Genomic DNA, 20,490 nt, shown 5'->3' with positions numbered 1-20,490 from the left:
TTCTTCTATAATGAATAGAGACTATATTCTTCTATAATCTATAATATTATGGAATATACACACAAGCAATACACTCATATTGAAATTGTATGTTGTGTTGCAATGAATTAAAACATTAGGTGAATGTGAAATGTATTAGTTGCTTGTTCAATAGACAAACTTCAATCATCAGTTGAGTTGTTTGGAAGCCTTAATCAGGGCGGATACTGGAGTAGACACAGCTTACCACTGTCATTACGTTATCAAAAGTTGTTTTATCAAAATATTGTTTTACAGCAATTTATCTGATAAACTCTGCTGAGGCCAAATAGGGACAAGATTGGAACGCTTCATTTTCAGAGTTTAAGTACAGAAGGGCAAAATAACCATAATAAACTGCAGAGAACCTTTGCTATGCATAATCTATAATTGAATGCTAATTTATTTGTTGCATGTATCCCAGACTTGTGCTCCAGCAAACAATTACTACTGCAAGCAAAGCTCACTGCAATGCAGTTTGGACAGTAGATTGTTTCAAGGCAGCATTGTGTATCTAGGACTGAGTGACACAAGAGCAGCAAACCAATAAACACAAATACAGAGGACTTTCTTTCAGGAGCAGCACAAGCCTACATTGTATTAACTGTTCTAACACCATGGTTATAGTGACAGACTGAACCAAAGTGTCTTCATAGTCTCAGACCTCAGCTAGTACATTTGCCCAGTGCCAGAGACAGTGGTTGGCACCCCCTTCTCCCTGAAGGGCATGAAAACAGAAGAGTCATGTGGTTATACAGTAAATAGTGTTTTATTTGCCTTTGCACTTAAAAGGGACGTGAAACTCTTTTTTTTTTTCCATGACTCAGATCATGTAATTTTAAACACTTTTCTAATTGATTTCTATTATTACATTTTCTTCGTTCTTTCAGTATCTTTTGTTGAAAAGCTGAGACATAAGCTCATGAACGTGCACGTGTCCGGAGCACTATATGGCAGCAGTTTTGCAAGAACGTTATCCATTTGCAAGAGCTCTAGATGGCAGAACTGTATCCTGTTATGTAGTGCTCCAGATGCCTACCTAGATACCTCTTCAATAAAGAATTGGAATCTTTTTTTAAATGTTAATATCTGACTGAATTACAAAATAATTACAAAATAAAAGTTTTGGATTTCATATCCCTTTTAGAACATTCTACTGTAATAATAAAATGCTATTATTTTCAATGTTTGCTTATTACTAACTTTATTATTATTATTATTATTATTCTTTATTTATAAAGCGCCAACAGATTCTGCAGCGCTGTCCATGGGTACAAAGATAAAAGTACAGTACAATACAATATAGAAGACACCAAAGTTTAACAAAACAAATACAGGGGGAATTGAGGGCCCTGTTCCCGTGGGAACTATGTTTGACATTTGCAAACATAGTTAAAGGGACACTGAACCCAAAATTTTTCTTTCGTGATTCAGATAGAGCATGCAATTTTAACCAACTTTCTAATTTACTCCTATTATCAATTTTTCTTTGTTCACTTGCTATCTTTATTTGAAAAAGAAGGCATCTAAGCTTTTTTGTTTCAGTACTCTGGACAGTACTTTTTTTATTGGTGGATGAATTTATCCACCAATCAGCAAGAATAACCCAGGTTATTCACCAAAAATGGGCCGGCATCTAAACTTACATTCTTGCATTTCAAATAAAGATACCAAGAGAATGAAGAAAATTTGATAATAGGAGTAAATTAGAAAGTTTCTTAAAATTGCACGCTCTATCTAAATCATGAAAGAAAAAATTTGGGTTCAGCGTCCCTTTAAAGCCACACTAAGGAGACACAATAGTGCAGGTAGCGGCAAAAACATGCAGCTGACAAATACTGGCTATGTCCAACTTGAAAATGTTGAACACCTATGCTGCGTTGAACAAATATTCAAAAATAATATGTTTAATAATAAATTGCTCTATTTAATGTATACATTTTATTCTTGAACTGATAGATAAATAGGCAAACAATTTGCCTTTGTATAAAGATACACATTTATATTTGTGTCTGGTTTGTGCTGATGTAAGGGAACTGGCCCATAAAATAGTGGAATACAAATGATACTTTTGTTATGCTGAGTAGGCAATATTTGATACAGCTGGACACCCATGACACATACGCTCATTGCACTAGTGTTCCCAGGTTATGTGATCACAAGTTAGTATTTAAAATACAAGGTTGTGCTGAGTTAAAGAAAAAAGATGTCTTGTGGTTTGTATTCACTTACTTATAAAGGATGTTAGATGATAGGTTATTCTATAGCAACACAACAGAAATGTCTATTTACAATCAACTAGATTACGAGTTTTGCGTTAACAGGGGTGCGGTGCTAACGAGCAGTTTATGCTCACCGCTCACTTACAGACAGCGCTGGTATTATGGGTTTTTACAAACCCGGCGTTAGCCGCAAAAAAGTGAGCGAAAAGCAAAATTTAGCTCCACATCTCACCTCTATACCAGTGCTGCTTACGTTAGCGGTGAGCTGGTAAAACGTGCTCGTGCACGATTTCCCCATAGGAATCAATGGGGCAGAGCCGGCTGAAAAAAAAACTAACACCTGCAAAAAAGCAACGTAAAGCTCCTAACGCAGCCCCATTGATTCCTATGGGGAAAATACATTTATGTCTACACCTAACACGAACCTCGAGTCTAAACACCCCTAATCTTACACTTATAAACCCCTAATCTGCCGCCCCCGACATCGCCGACACCTGCATTATATTATTAACCCCTAATCTGCCGCTCCGGACACTGCCGCCACCTACATTATACTTATGAACTCCTAATCTGCCGCCCCCAACATCGCCGACACCTACATTTTATTTATTAACCCTACTCTGCCGCCCCCAATGTCGCCGCAACCTACCTACATTTATTAACCCCTAATCTGCCGCCCCCAACGTCGCCGCCACTATAATAAAGTTATTAACCCCTAAACCTAAGTCTAACCCTAACCCCTCCTAACTTAAATATAATTAAAATAAAATTACTACAATTAACTAAATAATTCCTATTTAAAACTAAATACTTACCTATAAAATAAACCCTAAGCTAGCTACAATATAACTAATAGTTACATTGTAGCAAGCTTAGGGTTTATTTTTATTTTACAGGCAACTTTGTATTTATTTTAATAGGTACAATAGTTATTAACTATTTAATAACTACCTAGTTAAAATAAAGACACATAACTGTAAAATAAAACCTAACCTAAGTTACAATTACACCTAACACTACAATTAAATTAATTACCTAAATTAAATACAATTAATTACAATTAAATAAAATTATCTAAAGTACAAAAAAAATAAAACACTAAATTACAGAAAATAATAAATAAATTACAAGATTTTTAAACTAATTACACCTACTCTAATCCCCCTAACAAAATAAAAAAGCCCCCCCCCCAAAATAAAAAAAGCCCTACCCTACACTAATTATTTTTTTTTACCTGAAAAAAAATTACAATTCCCCTCCCCAACATTAAAACCCACCACCCACACAACCAACCCTACTCTAAAACCCACCCAATCCCCCCTTAAAATAAACTAACACTAACCACTTGAAGATCACCTTACTGGGAGACGTCTTCACCCAACGGGGCAGAAGTGGTCCTCCAGACGGGCAGAAGTCTTCATCCAGACGGCATCTTCTATCTTCATCCATCCGGCGCGGAGCGGGTCCATCTTCAAGACATCCGACGCGGAGCATCCTCTTCTTTCCACGGCCGACGACTGAATGAAGGTTCCTTTAAATGATGTCATCCAAGATGGTGTCCCTTCAATTCCGATTGGCTGATAGAATTCTATCAGCCAATCGGAATTAAAGTAGAAAAAATCCTATTGGCTGATGCAATCAGCCAATTGGATTGAGCTGGCATTCTATTGGCTGTTCCAATCAGCCAATAGAATGCCAGTTCAAGCCTATTGGCTGATTGCATCAGCCAATAGGATTTTTTCTACTTTAATTCCGATTGGCTGATAGAATTCTATCAGCCAATCGGAATTGAAGGGACGCCATTTTGGATGACGTCATTTAAAGGAACCTTCATTCAGTAGTCGGCCGTGGAAAGAAGAGGATGTTCCGCGTCAGATGTCTTGAAGATGGACCCGCTCCGGATGGATGAAGATAGAAGATGCCGTCTGGATGAAGACTTCTGCCCATCTGGAGGACCACTTCTGCCCGGTTGGATGAAGACTTCTCCCGGCTTTGTTGAGGACTTCGGCCCGGTTGGGTGAAGACGTCTCCCGGTAAGGTGATCTTCAGGGGCTTAGTGTTATTTTTTTTTTTAAGGGGGGATTGGGTGGGTTTTAGAGTAGGGTTGGTTGTGTGGGTGGTGGGTTTTAATGTTGGGGGGTGGGTATTTGTACTTTTTTTTAACAGGTAAAAAAGCTGATTACTTTGGGGCAATGCCCTGCAAAAGGCCCTTTTAAGGGCTATTTGTAATTTAGTGTAGGGTAGGGTTTTTTTTATTGTGGGGGGCTTTTTTATTTTGTTAGGGGGATTAGAGTAGGTGTAATTAGTTTAAAAATCTTGTAATTTCTTTATTATTTTCTGTAATTCAGTGTTTGTTTTTTTGTACTTTAGATAATTTTATTTAATTGTAATTAATTGTATTTAATTTAGGTAATTTATTTAATTATAGTGTAGTGTTAGGTGTAATTGTAACTTAGGTTAGGTTTTATTTTACAGGTAAATTTGTCTTTTTTTTAACTAGGCAGTTATTAAATAGTTAATAACTATTTAATAACTATTGTACCTAGTTAAAATAAATACAAAGTTGCCTGTAAAATAAAAATAAACCCTAAACTAGCTACAATGTAACTATTAGTTATATTGTAGCTAGTTTAGGGTTTATTTTATAGGTAAGTATTTAGTTTTAAATAGGAATTATTTAGTTAATTGTAGTAATTTTATTTAGATTTATTGTAATTATATTTAAGTTTGGGGGGGTTAGGGTTAGACCTAGGTTTAGGGGTGAATACATTTAATATAGTGGCGGCGACGTTGGGGGCAGCAGATTAGGGGTTAATAAATGTAGGTAGGTTGCGGCGACATTGGGGGCGGCAGAGTAGGGGTTAATAAATAAAATGTAGGTGTCAGCGATGTTGGGGGCGGCAGATTAGGAGTTCATAAGTATAATGTAGGTGGCGGCAGTGTCCGGAGCGGCAGATTAGGGGTTAATAATATAATGCAGGTGTCGGTGATGTCGGGGGCGGCAGATTAGGGGTTTATAAGTGTAAGATTAGGGGTGTTTAGACTCGAGGTTCATGTTAGGGTGTTAGGTGTAGACATAAATGTATTTTCCCCATAGGAATCAATGGGGCTGCGTTAGGAGCTTTACGTTGCTTTTTTGCAGCCGGCTCTGCAAGCTTTTCTCCTGTATTAGAGATCACTTAGCCCAGTGCACCTGATGAAACGGTCACCTAAGACCGAGAAACGTTGTGCTGCTGCAATAAAGTCATTTTACTTTTAGACTTTGTTTCCACAAACATTTTTATTTCACTTTCGGAGAAAGGCTTTTCACTATACTAAGTGTTACAAGCACCTGAACAACCACATCGATATCTATACTGGGCTAAGTGATCTCTAATACAGGAGAAAAGCTTGCTGGAGGGTGAGAACCTATCTGCAACCTGCGTTCCTGTGGGGAGGAAAAAACACAGCCAGTTTTATTCAAGAAGTGGATCTACCTCTATGAGAGTGTGAGTCAGCTGGACGACTCTTAAGGTCCCAGAAGGCGTTTGTGACACTTCTCAAGTGTCTGGGAGCTTGTAAGTACCAGCCTAAACTTGCTATTTGGGGCGCCTTCTTCTTTATTTTATATATCTGCAGATTCTTTCCTTTTGGGTTACCAACAAAAGATTTGAAGAAGCTGACAGCCACCATCTCAAGCAAACTAACAAATTTTTGGAGTTCATACTGGTCTAACTGGAGAGTAATACCTTTCTATTACCAGCTAAGTGACTCTGTGGGGACATATGTGTGTTTTTCCAATACTATTCACTGCAGTTGTGTCCCTATACAATTATTTTTATTGAAGAGTATTATATATGCAGATTGTGTGATTATAATTCTGCATATCATTATGTCATTGGTTATATTAACATATTTCTGTGATTAACATAAATTTTTTATTTTTTTGGTGTTTTATTAATTTTTATTATTTCACGTTAAAAAACAGCGTTGGGACCGGCCAACGCTGCTTTTTAAGCCTAACGCAAGACTCGTAATCTAGCCGAATGTGTTTACTGCCCCTTTAAAGAGATGTGTAGAATAAAAAAAACTTGCAGTATACTTTCAATATCTATTTTACTAACTCTTCATGTAAATGAACTCCTCTCCTAGATAAGCCGGACTTCGTACAGCAGACATCATAATCAATTGTAAAGCAGCACCATCAAGCAGGCATAAAGGCTAAAGAACTCTTTATCAACCAGTAAATGAAACTGAGGCCTATTTAAAATGTTGTGATTCATAAAATATAGAGGACATCTCCATGATTATGAAATGCAAACATTTTGTAATGCTTAATTTCTATGCATATAAAAAAAACAGGTATTTGTACCTTTACAAATCTGCAGAAAGTGATCAGTTTAGCGCTGCTTACCTTGGGGACTGATCCATTCTCCTCAACCACAAGGGGAGCATTGTTGTTAACGGGTAGAGGCTCAGCATCCTCATGACACAAACAGCAGAAAAGGGAATGGAAGATGCTTCGGCTTCGAGGTTTTTTAGAAGAAGTGGAGTTCTGTGCACCTAGAGAGGCATCAGGTAAAAGTGTAAATCCAACAGTAGAACGTGTAGATACAAAGCAACATAACTCCTACTTCACTAACATAATAACCATACAAGACCACAACCCTATATTACATACTATCCAATGGGCTCATCCGTTAAACTCCATAAGGGATTAAATGCCATATCCTCCTCTGTGGGAAGAATTATCATAACTTAACTATTTACATCCTACAGTTTAATTTAAAGTTTTAACTTCATTTCTAACATAGAAATAAAGACACAAACAACTTCTTGGTTATAAAACCTGTAGGTCACGTTTATTGTGGCAACACAGGAACCAAATGACCAGCATGAATAAACATGGACCAGGGGAGCGGCAATCAGGTACAATCTAATGCGTAGTAACCCATGCGAACAAGATGGGCAGTACCAGGGCGCAGGAGAGGAAGCAGAGCGTAGCTCAATACTGGAATGGCTTAGGAAGTTCTCGGCTTCGAATCACACGGGCAGGGAACACCCCAGACAAGCGTCTGAGAACTTCACCCCTGGCCGGAAGTAGCCGTCACTCTACCTCGATCACATCCTGCTCCCGGACACTGTCCACCCGCCAGCCCAGGGTGCAAACCCACCACTCCGTACCATTAGTACCAGGGTCAATAAGGCGCCAACCACATTTAACACCTGGGGAGCTGAAACTTAACGTCCTTGGACTTGTAGAAATAGGCTGGCTAGCCATCATCATGCCTTGGACACCCCTAATCCTAGGGACCACCATAGGGATGAATACCCCTAACGATTGCCGCCTAAAATAATAAAAAGGGAGGGACAGGGTGGGGAAAACTTTGAAAAATTCAGCAGAAAAAGGCCTTTTACTTCCTGTACAGTGCTTAAAAAGGTAAGCTAGAACCCCTCCTCTCTATCTGCAACATTGTTTCACACACACAAACCAGAACACTCCCACTCCTTCGGCTTGGCCTTAACCCTTATGTGCATTCCAGGCAATTTGCCTTACATTTCCTGTAGTGTATTGCAAGGGTTAAGCACACAGTTATAGGAGTCAAATGCTCTAACACAACTTACAGTTAAAACAAACAAACCTTTACCATCTACATCTGTTATAAAATGTAATTTGTCTGTTAGTATCTTTTGTTGAAGAACATAGGTAGGTAGCATGCTTGTGACGGGAACACTATATGGCAGCAGTTTTTAAAGAATGCTTTTATTAATGTTATGCTGCAACCTAGTGCGCACAGCATATGCCATTTAAATGTTTGCTACATGTAGCTTAGATTTTTGTGCAGAGAAATGTGTCTGCAGAGAGTCTCCATAGTGTTCTTGTCTGTTCTAAAAAACTGTTATTGTTTGTATAATGGCTTGAAGGACAATGTTTGAGGCAGAACTTGTGATTTCAACATCATTTAAATTTTGAAACCGTTTCCCAATGTCCTATGCTACGATATTCACATCATTGTGTTTGCAGATTTCAGCAGCACATCCAGCATCCTGCTTATTCAAATCCCTGGTTCAACTTAAATGAAGTTTAGTATTTGTTAACTTGTTTTTTTATTATTTATTATTTTTACAAGGCAAGAGTACTGGGATACTGGGTATCCCTGTAGAAAGCAACTTAATAAATCATCTGCTAGGGGGAAATGCTGTGCAGTCTGAGAGGCTACGTTGGTTGCAGACAGGTAGAATTGCCTGCACTGCTGCTTTTGTTTTCCAGAGCAAACCTCTCATGATGAGTGTGAGATCTCTCCTTGTGTCCTCAGTTTTTGTTCTTGTCACAATGTTACACTACCCCAGTAGATGGTAAGAAGTAATCCGCTAGCAGGGCAAGATTTTGTACAGAAAGAATTAACTGTATGATGCCTATTCTGCAGTTGTTTGTTATAATGGGCTTGATTTATCAAGCCATTCTCCTCTCTGTGACTGCAGGTTCTCACAAGAGAACCTGCAGTCACAATTTATCAAGCAGCGGTCATCAGACCGCTGCTTCCTACCCTCTTCTCCATCTCTTAAGTGGAGAATTTCAATCTCGCGGGTCTCGTCTGACAGGGGAAATTGACAGCTCCTGCCTGAGCGTGATTGGCAGTGGATTGCTGCCTGTGGACAGGGGTGAATATGTATGCCCCTGTCCGCCCTTGATTGATAAATCGAGCCCACTGTGCTAGAAAGCTTCTCCTTGTATTGCTGGCTCATGCCATATAGAGATATACCTTAGAGATAATCTTGAGTTACATCCTTTGTGGAATTTTAACTTGCAGATAATTGTATATTAATTTGCTATCTAGCTATGTGGCTAGGAACCCGCTACTGAAGCATAAATATAAATCCTAGCACATCAGTTTTACTTGTTATGCTATAGAAAGTATAAATACAGAGTTTGTATACTTCCTCATATTCAATATTCTTCACAGTCAGGACTACACTTTCTCTGTGGGCTGTTCTCTCCTCGGGTAACATTTAAATTGTTGTTGTTTTTTTAATTCAGACTAGTAAGAAACTTCAGTAGATTAATAACAAATTCTTAAAGGGATATTAAACAGTAAACATAAAAAACTGGTTATGTAAAAAAACAAATTACTTGTTTTCTTGCAAAATGAGCATTTTTTTCTTACTGTGCCTCTCCCCTCAGCTTGATAACTGAGCTGACATCTTGACAACTTAAGTTACATTCTGAATAATCTAAGCATGAGCAAATCTGACTCCCTATTTAGCTAGTCTATTCCCTTTATAGTAAACCATCTCATGTTACCCTAGAAGTATTACGATATCAGGCTAGAATAAACCTTCCTGCAGAGGCCACCGCCTCCTTTAAGGCTGTGACAGGAAGTAATGGACCATGCACAAATGTAGTGTAAAAAAGGGAAATACAAGCTAAAATCCATTTAAAATGATGAATAATGCATATTGCAACAGACTAACTTGTAAATGTTTCTCTCCTTCCCTGTCCGGTAGCCTACAGTAGTTGGAAAGTGTCATGTTAAGTGCATGATTTCTTCTACCAAATTCTAAGGTGTTAATGCAGAAAACTGCACCTACCTACAGAGGTAACCAAAGCAGCTAGATGGCTGTGATATCACCGATCAAAGGGAATACTTTGGTCTCTGTATTTTACACTAGCCAATGTTTTACAATATAACACACAGCAAGGGGGAGACTTGAGGTATGAGGTGCGACTCCAGCCTCTGCTGAAGTCACTGAATAATAACTACACATGTCCATAGCTATTCCCTGAAAACATTATAGTTTTCTATATGCATATATTTTATATGCTGGAAAAATTAGGAATTCAATTAGCCTTAAAATGCCTAGGTAAGGGTGAAGTATAACATGGGAAATGCCAGCTACTTACACTGAGAAGTGTGATGTTCGGTGTCTATGGATTAGTAATACAGTCATGAAAAATAGTATGACACCATTTTAGATTTAGTGGACATATATATATTCTAAGAGTGTGTATCTGTCTCGCTAGGGCCAATATCTGCAATCCAAAAACAAACACACAAAACCAGTGTAAAATGCTGTTACTTGTGCACTATTGGAGTGGATTATGTGTGACAAATAGTGCTTTATTTTAGCTCAAGCAGACTTCCACTTATTTCATCTATTTCTTTTTCCTTTCTTATGCACTGTGAATGTTTCTCAGATTAAAAATAAAATCTAACAAGGTCTGTGCTCAAGTAACTGAATTCATGGCTTCCTTCTGCTTCTGAATAACATTACCACAGTATTCTTTTTATTTGTGTATTTATTTATTTAGTCATGGGTTTTTAATGCAACTGTAATTTAGGGGTAGCCCAATAGCAAGTTTTTGTGTGGTGGCAGTACTGATTTTTGGGGTGGTGTAGGCAGGATTTGAGGGTTAATATGGGTTGGCTCTTATGGCTTGGTAAGGCCCTGTGATGTTAACCCATTCATGCCTGCACCCTCCCTGTTGTCACAACTTGGAAAATAGTAGTGTCTGTGGTAAAATGGTGGTAGAGGCAGATATTTAGCCCTGCCTGTAGTAAGGGTGGGTTTAGTTAACCCTCTATGTTGCAAACTATTGAAAGTGGTTGGGATTAATTAACCCTGTCCGTGACAGGCTAACAGGAAAAGGTGTGAGTGGAAAACCATGGAGATATCTAGATAGAATTAGGAGATATCTAGATAGAATTAAAACAGTCAGACTTGGTAATACAGGGATTAAAAACAACTTTGTAGCATGAGAGATTAACATACAATACTGGAATCTGAAGCTTAGACTGTTTCATCTTTATCCTTACATGTTTAACAAGATTTATTTTAATTTGTGAGACAACAGGTTGCTGTTCCAGAGGAGACAAATGAAGAAAACAGAAATACAGATTTTAAAATTGCACAGACAGATGATTACTTTGTGTGCCAGATAACCTATGCAAGTCAAAACATTAGAATTTTTTTAGTATAAATCATTCCATTTTAGTTCCTTGCCATCATCAAAGTATAAACCTAGTTTAATTGATTCACTCAGCTTTTATATGTTATAGTATATAAAAGACACTGAGATTTTCATTGTTTTAAGTGTACTGTAAATTTTTCTCCCTTTTAATTTATTCAGAATTATCAATTTTACCTGCTTGGTGAACTAAACTGTTTACAAATGACCCCTTTAGGTTTTATTTTGGCACTTGAAATAGTTGCCTTTTCTTGTGGTATCCCCACTGATAGGATTAGGAAGCATTTGTGTGTATAGAAAGTGACAAAATAAGAAAATCTGATGTCCGAGAACAAATACATCTATTTAATATACAAAAGTAAACCTAAATTAACAATTTCCCATACATTTTGTACTCTACTGCTGGTATAACAAGTTATTGAAGACACGTTAAGGAGAAAACAATTTTACAGTACACTGTCCCTTTTAAACAGATCCAGCAGAAGCAGTCTACATTGGGGGCGATTCATCAAGATGAGGCAGACAGGGGTGCACATACGCACCCCTGTCCACCGCAGCTCGCCTCTGGCATGCTGAATTCCCCTAGTGGAATTCAGCATTGCACACAAGCTCTATTTTGCGCTTGCATGAAATCCCGCTCCCTGCCTGCGCACAGCCAATCACGCGCGGGCAGGAGCTGTCAATCTCCCCGGCCGGACTAGACCACAGAGATTGAATGAAAGGTTAGGAAACCAGCGGTCTGATGACTGCTGCTTGTTAAATACGGCATGCAGGTTCTCTTGTGAGAACCTGCAGTCGTAGGGGCTCAAAGGCTGGCGAAAGCCTTTGATAAATCGACCCCATAGTGTTGAGCGCTATTTTCTCTGACTTAGATCAAGATAATATAAAAGTGACATTAACTACAGAATAAGGTAGGGGCTAACACATTTTAGGACCATAAAGATATATGTGTATATATGTATAGAGCAGGGGTTGACAAATATGTTTAAAATTTAGGAGCCAGTTTAAATATTTAGTAGCCAGACATACTTTTAGGAGCCAGGCAGTGGTATCTGTATATGGATCTATGGTGAATAACCCAAAAAAGTTAGGAGCCAGGAGTAAAATTCTAGGAGCCAGTGGCTCCCAGGCTCCTGGGTTTGTCGAGACATGGTAAAGAGCAAACAGTAGGTAGTCAGTAATAAAGTGTTTCTGAATAATAAAGTATCGCAGCTGCTCTTTGAGGGCATACTCAAAAAAATTAATGGAAGAAGGGAAGGAGATGAGTTTGCGGATTTCCAGGAGGAGTGCAGTACAGTGTACTGTGCTTAGGAAGGTGTCCAAGGGGAGAACACGGCACCTAAGGAGGTGTGCAGGGGGAAGGGCACTGTGCCTAAGAAGGTGCGCAAGGGGGAAGGGCACTGTGCCTAAGGAGATGCGCAAGGGGGAAGGGCACCGTGCCTAAGGAGATGCGCAAGGGGGAAGGGCACCGTGCCTAAGGAGATGCGCAAGGGGGAAGGGCACCGTGCCTAAGGAGATGCGCAAGGGGGAAGGGCACCGTGCCTAAGGAGATGCGCAAGGGGGAAGGGCACCGTGCCTAAGGAGATGCGCAAGGGGGAAGGGCACCGTGCCTAAGGAGATGCGCAAGGGGGAAGGGCACCGTGCCTAAGGAGATGCGCAAGGGGGAAGGGCACCGTGCCTAAGGAGATGCGCAAGGGGGAAGGGCACCCTGCCTAAGGAGATGCGCAAGGGGGAAGGGCACCCTGCCTAAGGAGATGCGCAAGGGGGAAGGGCACCCTGCCTAAGGAGATGCGCAAGGGGGAAGGGCACCCTGCCTAAGGAGATGCGCAAGGGGGAAGGCCACCGTGCCTAAGGAGATGCGCAAGGGGGAAGGGCACCGTGCCTAAGGAGATGCGCAAGGGGGAAGGGCACCGTGCCTAAGGAGATGCGCAAGGGGGAAGGGCACCGTGCCTAAGGAGATGCGCAAGGGGAAAGGGCACCGTGCCTAAGGAGATGCGCAAGGGGAAAGGGCACCGTGCCTAAGGAGATGCGCAAGGGGAAAGGGCACCGTGCCTAAGGAGATGTGCAGGGGAAAGGGCACTGTGCCTAAGGAGATGTGCAGGGGAAAGGGCACTGTGCCTAAGGAGATGTGCAGGGGAAAGTGCACTGTGCCTAAGGAGATGTGCAGGGGAAAGTGCACTGTGCCTAAGGAGATGTGCAGGGGAAAGGGCACTGTGCCTAAGGAGATGTGCAGGGGAAAGGGCACTGTGCCTAAGGAGATGTGCAGGGGAAAGGGCACTGTGCCTAAGGAGATGTGCAGGGGAAAGGGCACTGTGCCTAAGGAGATGTGCAGGGGAAAGGGCACTGTGCCTAAGGAGATGTGCAGGGGAAAGGGCACTGTGCCTAAGGAGATGTGCAGGGGAAAGGGCACTGTGCCTAAGGAGATGTGCAGGGGAAAGAGCACTGTGCCTAAGGAGGTGTGCAGGGGGGGGGAAGGACACTGTGCCTAAGGAGGTGTGCGGGGGGGGAGGGCACTGTGCCTAAGGAGATGTGCAGGGGAAAGAGCACTGTGCCTAAGGAGGTGTGCAGGGGGGGGGGGAGGACACTGTGCCTAAGGAGGTGTGCGGGGGGGAGGGCACTGTACCTAATGACGTGTCGGGGGAACGGCACTGTGCCTAAGGAAGTGTGCAGGGGGAAGGGCACTGTGCCTAAGGAGGGAGGAGGTGTGCAGGGGGGAACAGTGCCTAAGGAAATGTGCAGGGGGGAGGGCACTGTACCTAAAGAGGTGTGTAGGGGTACTGTGCCTAAGGAGGTGTGCAGGGGGAAGAGCACTGTGCCTAAGGAGGTCTGCAGGTGGAGGGGAGGGCACTGTGCCTAAGGAGGTGTGCAGAGGGGGGGGAGGGCACTGTCCCTAAGGAGGTGTTTTTTTCTGTGTGTTTTTTAAATGTCTTTTTAGAGAGGTTTTATATGAAGCCTCATGTGATCTTTCTACATATCCTGAAGACATCTAATCCTATAAAGCCTCTGCTGGGAACCGCTTCATACATACAAATATATGTCTTTTCTGAAATTGAGACCATAAGGGATAGATGTGTTCAGCGTAAAAATCCAAAAAAACCTCCCTTAAATTCAGTTTATTTTCTCTATTACCCCCCTCTTCTCCAACAAGAAACATGACCAATTCCTTGTACACTTACAGTCGAGTCAGAGTTATGAAACTCTCTAAAATGTTTTGCTATAGGGGAAGTCAATTGAGGGTCTTCAATTGACCTTATATGTTCCAACACTCTATCTTTGAATTGTCTTTTAGTTCTTCCTATGTATTGTTTTGAACAGCCCCTGCAGGTGAGTAAATATATGACGTGTTGTTGCACAGTTAATATAGAAATTAATTCTATGTGTATAATTAGTACTTGAAGAGTTGAAGTAAGTTCCCTCTAATACATAGTCACAGGTTTTACATGTGTGATATATTTACTCAAAGGAAAGAAAAAGGGCAACATAGCATAAATCTGTTTATATACGGACTATATATTTTATCAAGATTAATATGAAAAATAGGATGATACAATGTGGCAATATATAAGCAATACAGCTGGAATTTTTTTAAATATATAACAAAGTATTTATTAGAGAGCAAAAAGATGGCAATGTATAACTTTAAATAAGGGACGTCTCCCTGTGATATACAATTCTATATAATATGTAAGTAGGATAAAAACTGGTTGCCAAATTAAAAACAAAAAACTAAATATATAAAAAAAAACACAACGTAGGCACATAAAATATATGATCAATGAGGTAAAATATAGTTTCCACCAATATTTAAACACAGGGCATAGGAGTATTTAGTAGTAAGTCTCTAAGGTAATATTACGCCTATGTGGCAAAGTACCTTACACCCCGGACTGAGGTGTTTAGTTGGAAAATATCAGACCTCTCAGCGTTTGATAGCAAAAGATTGGCTTCTGTTTGTAGCGTGTTTCCTCACGGCGGTCCTTACCGCATCTTGGAGAAAAACTATAAATCTACTTGGATGATAAATGCTGTAAATTCCTCTCAGCGGTCCTTTCCGCGTCTAGGAGGAAAAGTGTCTCGTAGTTCCAGTTAACTATTTCCGTTGCTCCTCTTGACGGTCCTTTCCACGTCTAGAAGGAGGTGTGTATAGCAGCTCCGGATAGTCTGGTCACGTCTTCCTACGTCACAGTGACCCAGTATTGTGATAGTTAATCCGTTTTGCAGGAACTTGGGTATATCGCTAAAAAGCAATAAAAGACTGTAGCGTTACAGGTATTGTAATCTTGGAATATACTTCACAGGATGCTGTCCTTTAAACTGTGGAAAGCCAATTCCTGTTAAATTAAAAAGTCAAGTAGAAAGTCTACGCGTTTCACCCAGACTGAGCTTTATCAAGACTGATAATTCTATGTATTGCAAAGTCCATTTAAAAACGCCTCCCTTTATTTCCATTGGTGTTCATTTTTAAACAATTTTAAGGTGGAAACTTAGAATCACCCATGTGTTTAAGGTGGACATCTGAAATCAATATATCGGAATGGTAATATTTCTATTTCAGCAATTGATTACTATTTTATACACCTCTTCTTAAAAAAAATGTAAAGCCCACCTACCTATCACTATCTTCTGTCTAGTTTTGAAGGAAACATTTTTATTTTTATAATGAATGGGAAGAATACATTTTTTTCAAATTAGGTGTTTAATTTACCTCTAAGTGGTGTGGTGGGTAAGAAAAGGGCTCCCTCACCACTATCTATATAGAACCTCTGTCTTTAAAGGGACAGTATACACTCATTTTCATATAACTGCATGTAATAGACACTACTATAAAGAATAAGATGCACAGATACTGATATAAAAATCCAGTATAAAACTGTTTAAAAACTTACTTAGAATCTGTCAGTTTGGCTCTGTTGAAAAGGTAGCTGGAAAGTACACTGCAAGTGGCAAATAAGACACTCCCCCCTCCCCCTTCTTTTACATATGAAAAGACCCTTTACACAAACAGGAGCAAGATGGAGAAGGTAGCTGACAGTATTCACATAAAACTTTGGGGCTTGGTTAGGAGTCTGAAAATCAGAGCAATGTTATTTAAAAATAAGCAAAACTATACATTTATTTAAAAAAAAAACTTTATGGGCTATATAAATAGATCTACAAAACATTTATGCAAAGAAAAAATGCGTGTATAATGTCCCTTTAAGTGCCAAAAACAACCCAGAGTTATATATTCTCCATGTTCGCGGTTTCTTCAAAGTAAAGGAAGCAATTACTTCAAATGTTTTCAAGCAAAAACGTGTATGTTCAGTGTAAGGAGTGGGCTAACATAGTTTTTTTTTTTTTTTTTAAGCAAAGTAAGGAGAAATGAGGGCCACATAGGTTTACCAAAGTTTTACAGCTTCTAGTAACTTATGAACCTGTTGATATGTTAAGTTCTTACTAACATAGCTTACTAACTGTAGGGTATCAGTGCAAAAGATGTATACATCAATATTAACAAAGGCAAAGGCACGCACCGTATGTCTGTCTGATGAAGAGGCACCACCCTGAAACGTCATGGTAATTAAAACTTCACTACTTAAATTCAAACGGTGAGTGCCTTTGTTGATTTTATATATATATATATATATATATATATATATATATATATACACACATATACATACACACACACACACACACACACACACACTGTATATTGTCAGAATGGCCCCTTGCTTGAAAACGACTGGGTATGGCCTAACCGAGACAAAGGTTTTCTGTGGCCTTTTAACAGAGCATGATGCTAATTACCGAAGAGGCTGCAAAAAAGTAATACAGATCTATAATTTCATAAAAAAATTAAAAAAAAAGGGGCGAGATAACATATGCAGCGCAGGCTTCAGCGTAACTGCTGAAATCTGCGTCGCCCGTAATTTCCCCTCACACATCGGGGAATCACATAAACCTTGCCGGCAGTTCATAAAGTGCCGTAAGTCGCATAAACTAGCGATAAAGGGGCATTTGTATGGCATAGCCCTTAAAAGAACATTCAGCTCTTTTACAAGTGCTCATTAAATCCCTAATCTGAAAAATAGGTACTCACCACTCCTGAAGTTCGGCCGAGAAGGTCCACTTCCAGGAGGCGGTAAAGTCTTCTTGGAACCGGCGACATCTTCCATCTTTATCCAAGAACAAGCCAGCACGGAGGTGACCACGGAACTTAAGACTAATATACTTTATTAGTTATTGCGGTGGGGGTTGGCGGTTGACAGGTAGATATTGCGCATGTGTTAGGTGTTTTCAGGGAGTTACGGTGCTTATATACTCAGTGCAAGGCTTGCTGCGCCTGCCTATGTTTGGTGAGGTGAAAATAGAGTAAAATTTCTCCATATTCGCCACGTAGGTCATTGCGCTAAATAGGTGATACCAATTTGCGACGCGGTTCTATGTTAGCTAATGGGAGTTAAATTGCTGGCAACGGGTGAAATATATGCGGCGCATTTATATGCGGCGCATTTATATGCGGCGCCTTATATGTGATACCAAAATCGGGTAAAAACCAGCGTCACCGGCTTCTGCGGGCGAAGACGCATATGTAATCTTGCCCAAGGATCACAGCAGTTCAAAAATATTTGACCCTTTAAGGGACACAATTATTCTCACTATAAGGAATCAAGAACTGTTATAACCAGAAAATTATACAGATTTTTTTATACCTAGAAAAATATAAAAGAAAAATGTAGCAGGGGGTTGACAAACTTTTTTTTTTTTAATTTAGTAGCTGTCAAAAAGCAACCACGTACATTTTTAGGAGTCAGGTAAGGGTGTATAAAAGTTATATGCAGAAAAAGAAAAAAAAGGGACGTTGCTCTGTAAATTTTTAAAGTTTAAAATTGCATACTTTTTCTGAATCACAAAAGTTTAATTTTTGTATTACTGTCTCTTTAAAGGGGAGAACATTTTACAGTACATTGTCACTTTAAGAGGTTAGGGGCTTTGGCATCCTGGCTCCATGGATTTATAGGATTCAAACTGCCCTTCACAGATAATGGAGTAAAGAGATAAAACTTTAATCCTATTGCTGCTTTAGTGACCCAGGATAAATCAGATAATGAGTTCTAAAGCTTGCAATGTTACAACGGGGGTCATGGCTTCTCATCTTACCTCTCAAAAGCTCACTGTCATGAAGTAATTATACAGGATATCAAAAGAAGCACTTTAATATGGCTCAAACCTCCAGCTCAGCAGATGATATCGAAACAAGAAGTGGACTCTCCGAGATATAAAACACTGCCCCTTTAAAATGTTTAGTAATAGATAATGAAACAACTTAGCAAGATACTTTCATTAGTTATTTTTGCCTCTTTTTCCTGTAATTTAGCTCTGAAAAATGTAGCTCTGATATATATATCTTTCACTAATTGGCTTTAAGTGACAACTACAAAACAGAGCACTTTATACTAGACGTGCATTTGTCTCCTTCGCGAGGAAACGAATGCTGAAGATAGCAGACAGCGGTGGATTTCTTCATGTTAAAGTGCAACACACTAAGATTTGGATTTGCACAGATGCTAGTGTGTTGCACTTTAACAAGAAGAAATTCAGCTCCAAAAATAGCCAAATGCCACTGGCAGCCACCATCTTTGGCAATTGTTTACTCACAAAGGAGACTTTATACTAACTAACTAGGCCTAACCATGTTGTCTGCAGACTAAAGCCCAGACTGGCTCCTCCAAAGAAGGCAATTGGCTATTGAAAAATAATTGCAGTAAAATGGATGTTAATTTGTTTTAAAAACATTAAGACTTGGCTGATATGTTATTCTATAGTAGCAACACAATAGAAATGTCTTGTAATTGCAAGGTGTTTACTGTCCCTTTAAGATAAGATTTTGTTTTTCATTTATACAGGTGAAGATGAAAATCACCAACTTTTAGAATAATAACAGTACAGAAAATAGCTATTTAAAAGGGCCATTAAATAGAGTTAAAGGGACATGAAACTCAATATTTTTCTTTCATGATTTAGAGAATACAATATTTAACAACATTCCAATTTGCTTATATTATTTAATTTGCTGCATTCTTCTGATATCCTTTGTTAAAGAAATAGCAATGCACATGGATGAGCCAATCACATGAGGCATCTATATACAGCCACCAATCAGCAACTACTGAGTCTATTTAGATATGCTTTTCAACAAAAGATATCAAGAGAATGACGCAAATTAGATAATAGAAGTAAACTGGAAAGTTGTTTAAAACTGCATGCTCTTTCTAAATCATTCATTAACGAGAAAATGAAGTTTAGTATCCCTTTAAGAAGAGTATACATAGCTGAGAGTCTGTGTAGGTTACTATTAATGCATGAGAAAACGACAATAACTGTTTGAGCCTCTTGGGGCTAGCTGTAAATGAGTTAATTCACTGATCTAAGTAATCATTGTGAAGTATGTAGCCGGTTCAGGCAATCTTCACTATTCTGCAGCATACTTAGGTTACATAACTTGAATTACAGCCTCTCTAGGAAGTGGGAAAAGCATAATTTGACTTTATTAGCAATAAAAGGATTATTATATTTATGGTTTTGTAAAGAGAAACCTTAATTTTTTTTCCTTAACACGTCAGTCAACACTCCCTAATAAAACTATGTCTTTACTGTTGGCAGAAAAGTCCCCTCCCAGATATTTGTTTTTTTAAAACGTCTCCTACTAGGGCCTGCAGTGTTAAGGAAAGTGGGTGTTCCATGTTACTGGAATATGAGTACTGCACCTTCCAAGCACAACATGTAGCCGAGACACTACAAATCGGCTTATTTGTGTTCAGATGGGATATAGGGTTTGTGGTCACCAAGCATCATAAATTATAAGAAGCTGCAGAAGTGAATTGGCTCTTACACTCAGTGACATCATACAGAAAGCCATTTAGTGTTTCTTGCAAAAAAGAAACAGTATTTTATTCATAAAGCAGGTCATGCTCCGTGTAAAGATGTCTGCAAGAATAACAGCACTCCTTTAAGGTGAGTTCACCTTCATGACCAAGCATTCCCATGTGGAGAAATGTGAAGAGAACTAATAGAAAGATAAAGCTGCTATGCCAAGCTAAGAGGGCATTATACACTAGATTTTTCTTTGCATAAATGTTTTGTAGATGATCCATTTATATAGCCTACACAGTTTTTTGTTTTTTAATGTATAGTTTTGCTTTTTTTTTTTTTTTAAATAACATTGCACTAATTTTCAAGCTCCTAACCAAGCCCCAAAGTTTTAAGAGAATACTGATGTATACCTACTCCAGCTTGCTCCTGTTTGTGTAAAGGGTCTTT

The 20,490-nt window shown here is 39.4% G+C and overlaps 1 protein-coding gene across 1 annotated transcript in view; it reads right to left on the bottom strand.

Moving 5' to 3' along the window:
- Positions 1-20,490, bottom strand: part of CTDSP1 (CTD small phosphatase 1) — a 110,973-nt gene that overhangs the window by 65,452 nt on the left and 25,031 nt on the right. Inside the window, exon 2 of the mRNA XM_053698132.1 lies at positions 6,634-6,782. Coding sequence (XP_053554107.1) covers positions 6,634-6,782 — 149 coding nt within the window. The remainder of the gene's footprint in view (positions 1-6,633; positions 6,783-20,490) is intronic.

Source organism: Bombina bombina, chromosome 1, assembly GCF_027579735.1.
Source record: "Bombina bombina isolate aBomBom1 chromosome 1, aBomBom1.pri, whole genome shotgun sequence".
Classification (NCBI taxonomy): Eukaryota; Metazoa; Chordata; class Amphibia; order Anura; family Bombinatoridae; genus Bombina; species Bombina bombina.
This window is presented reverse-complemented; position numbering and strand designations above follow the sequence as displayed.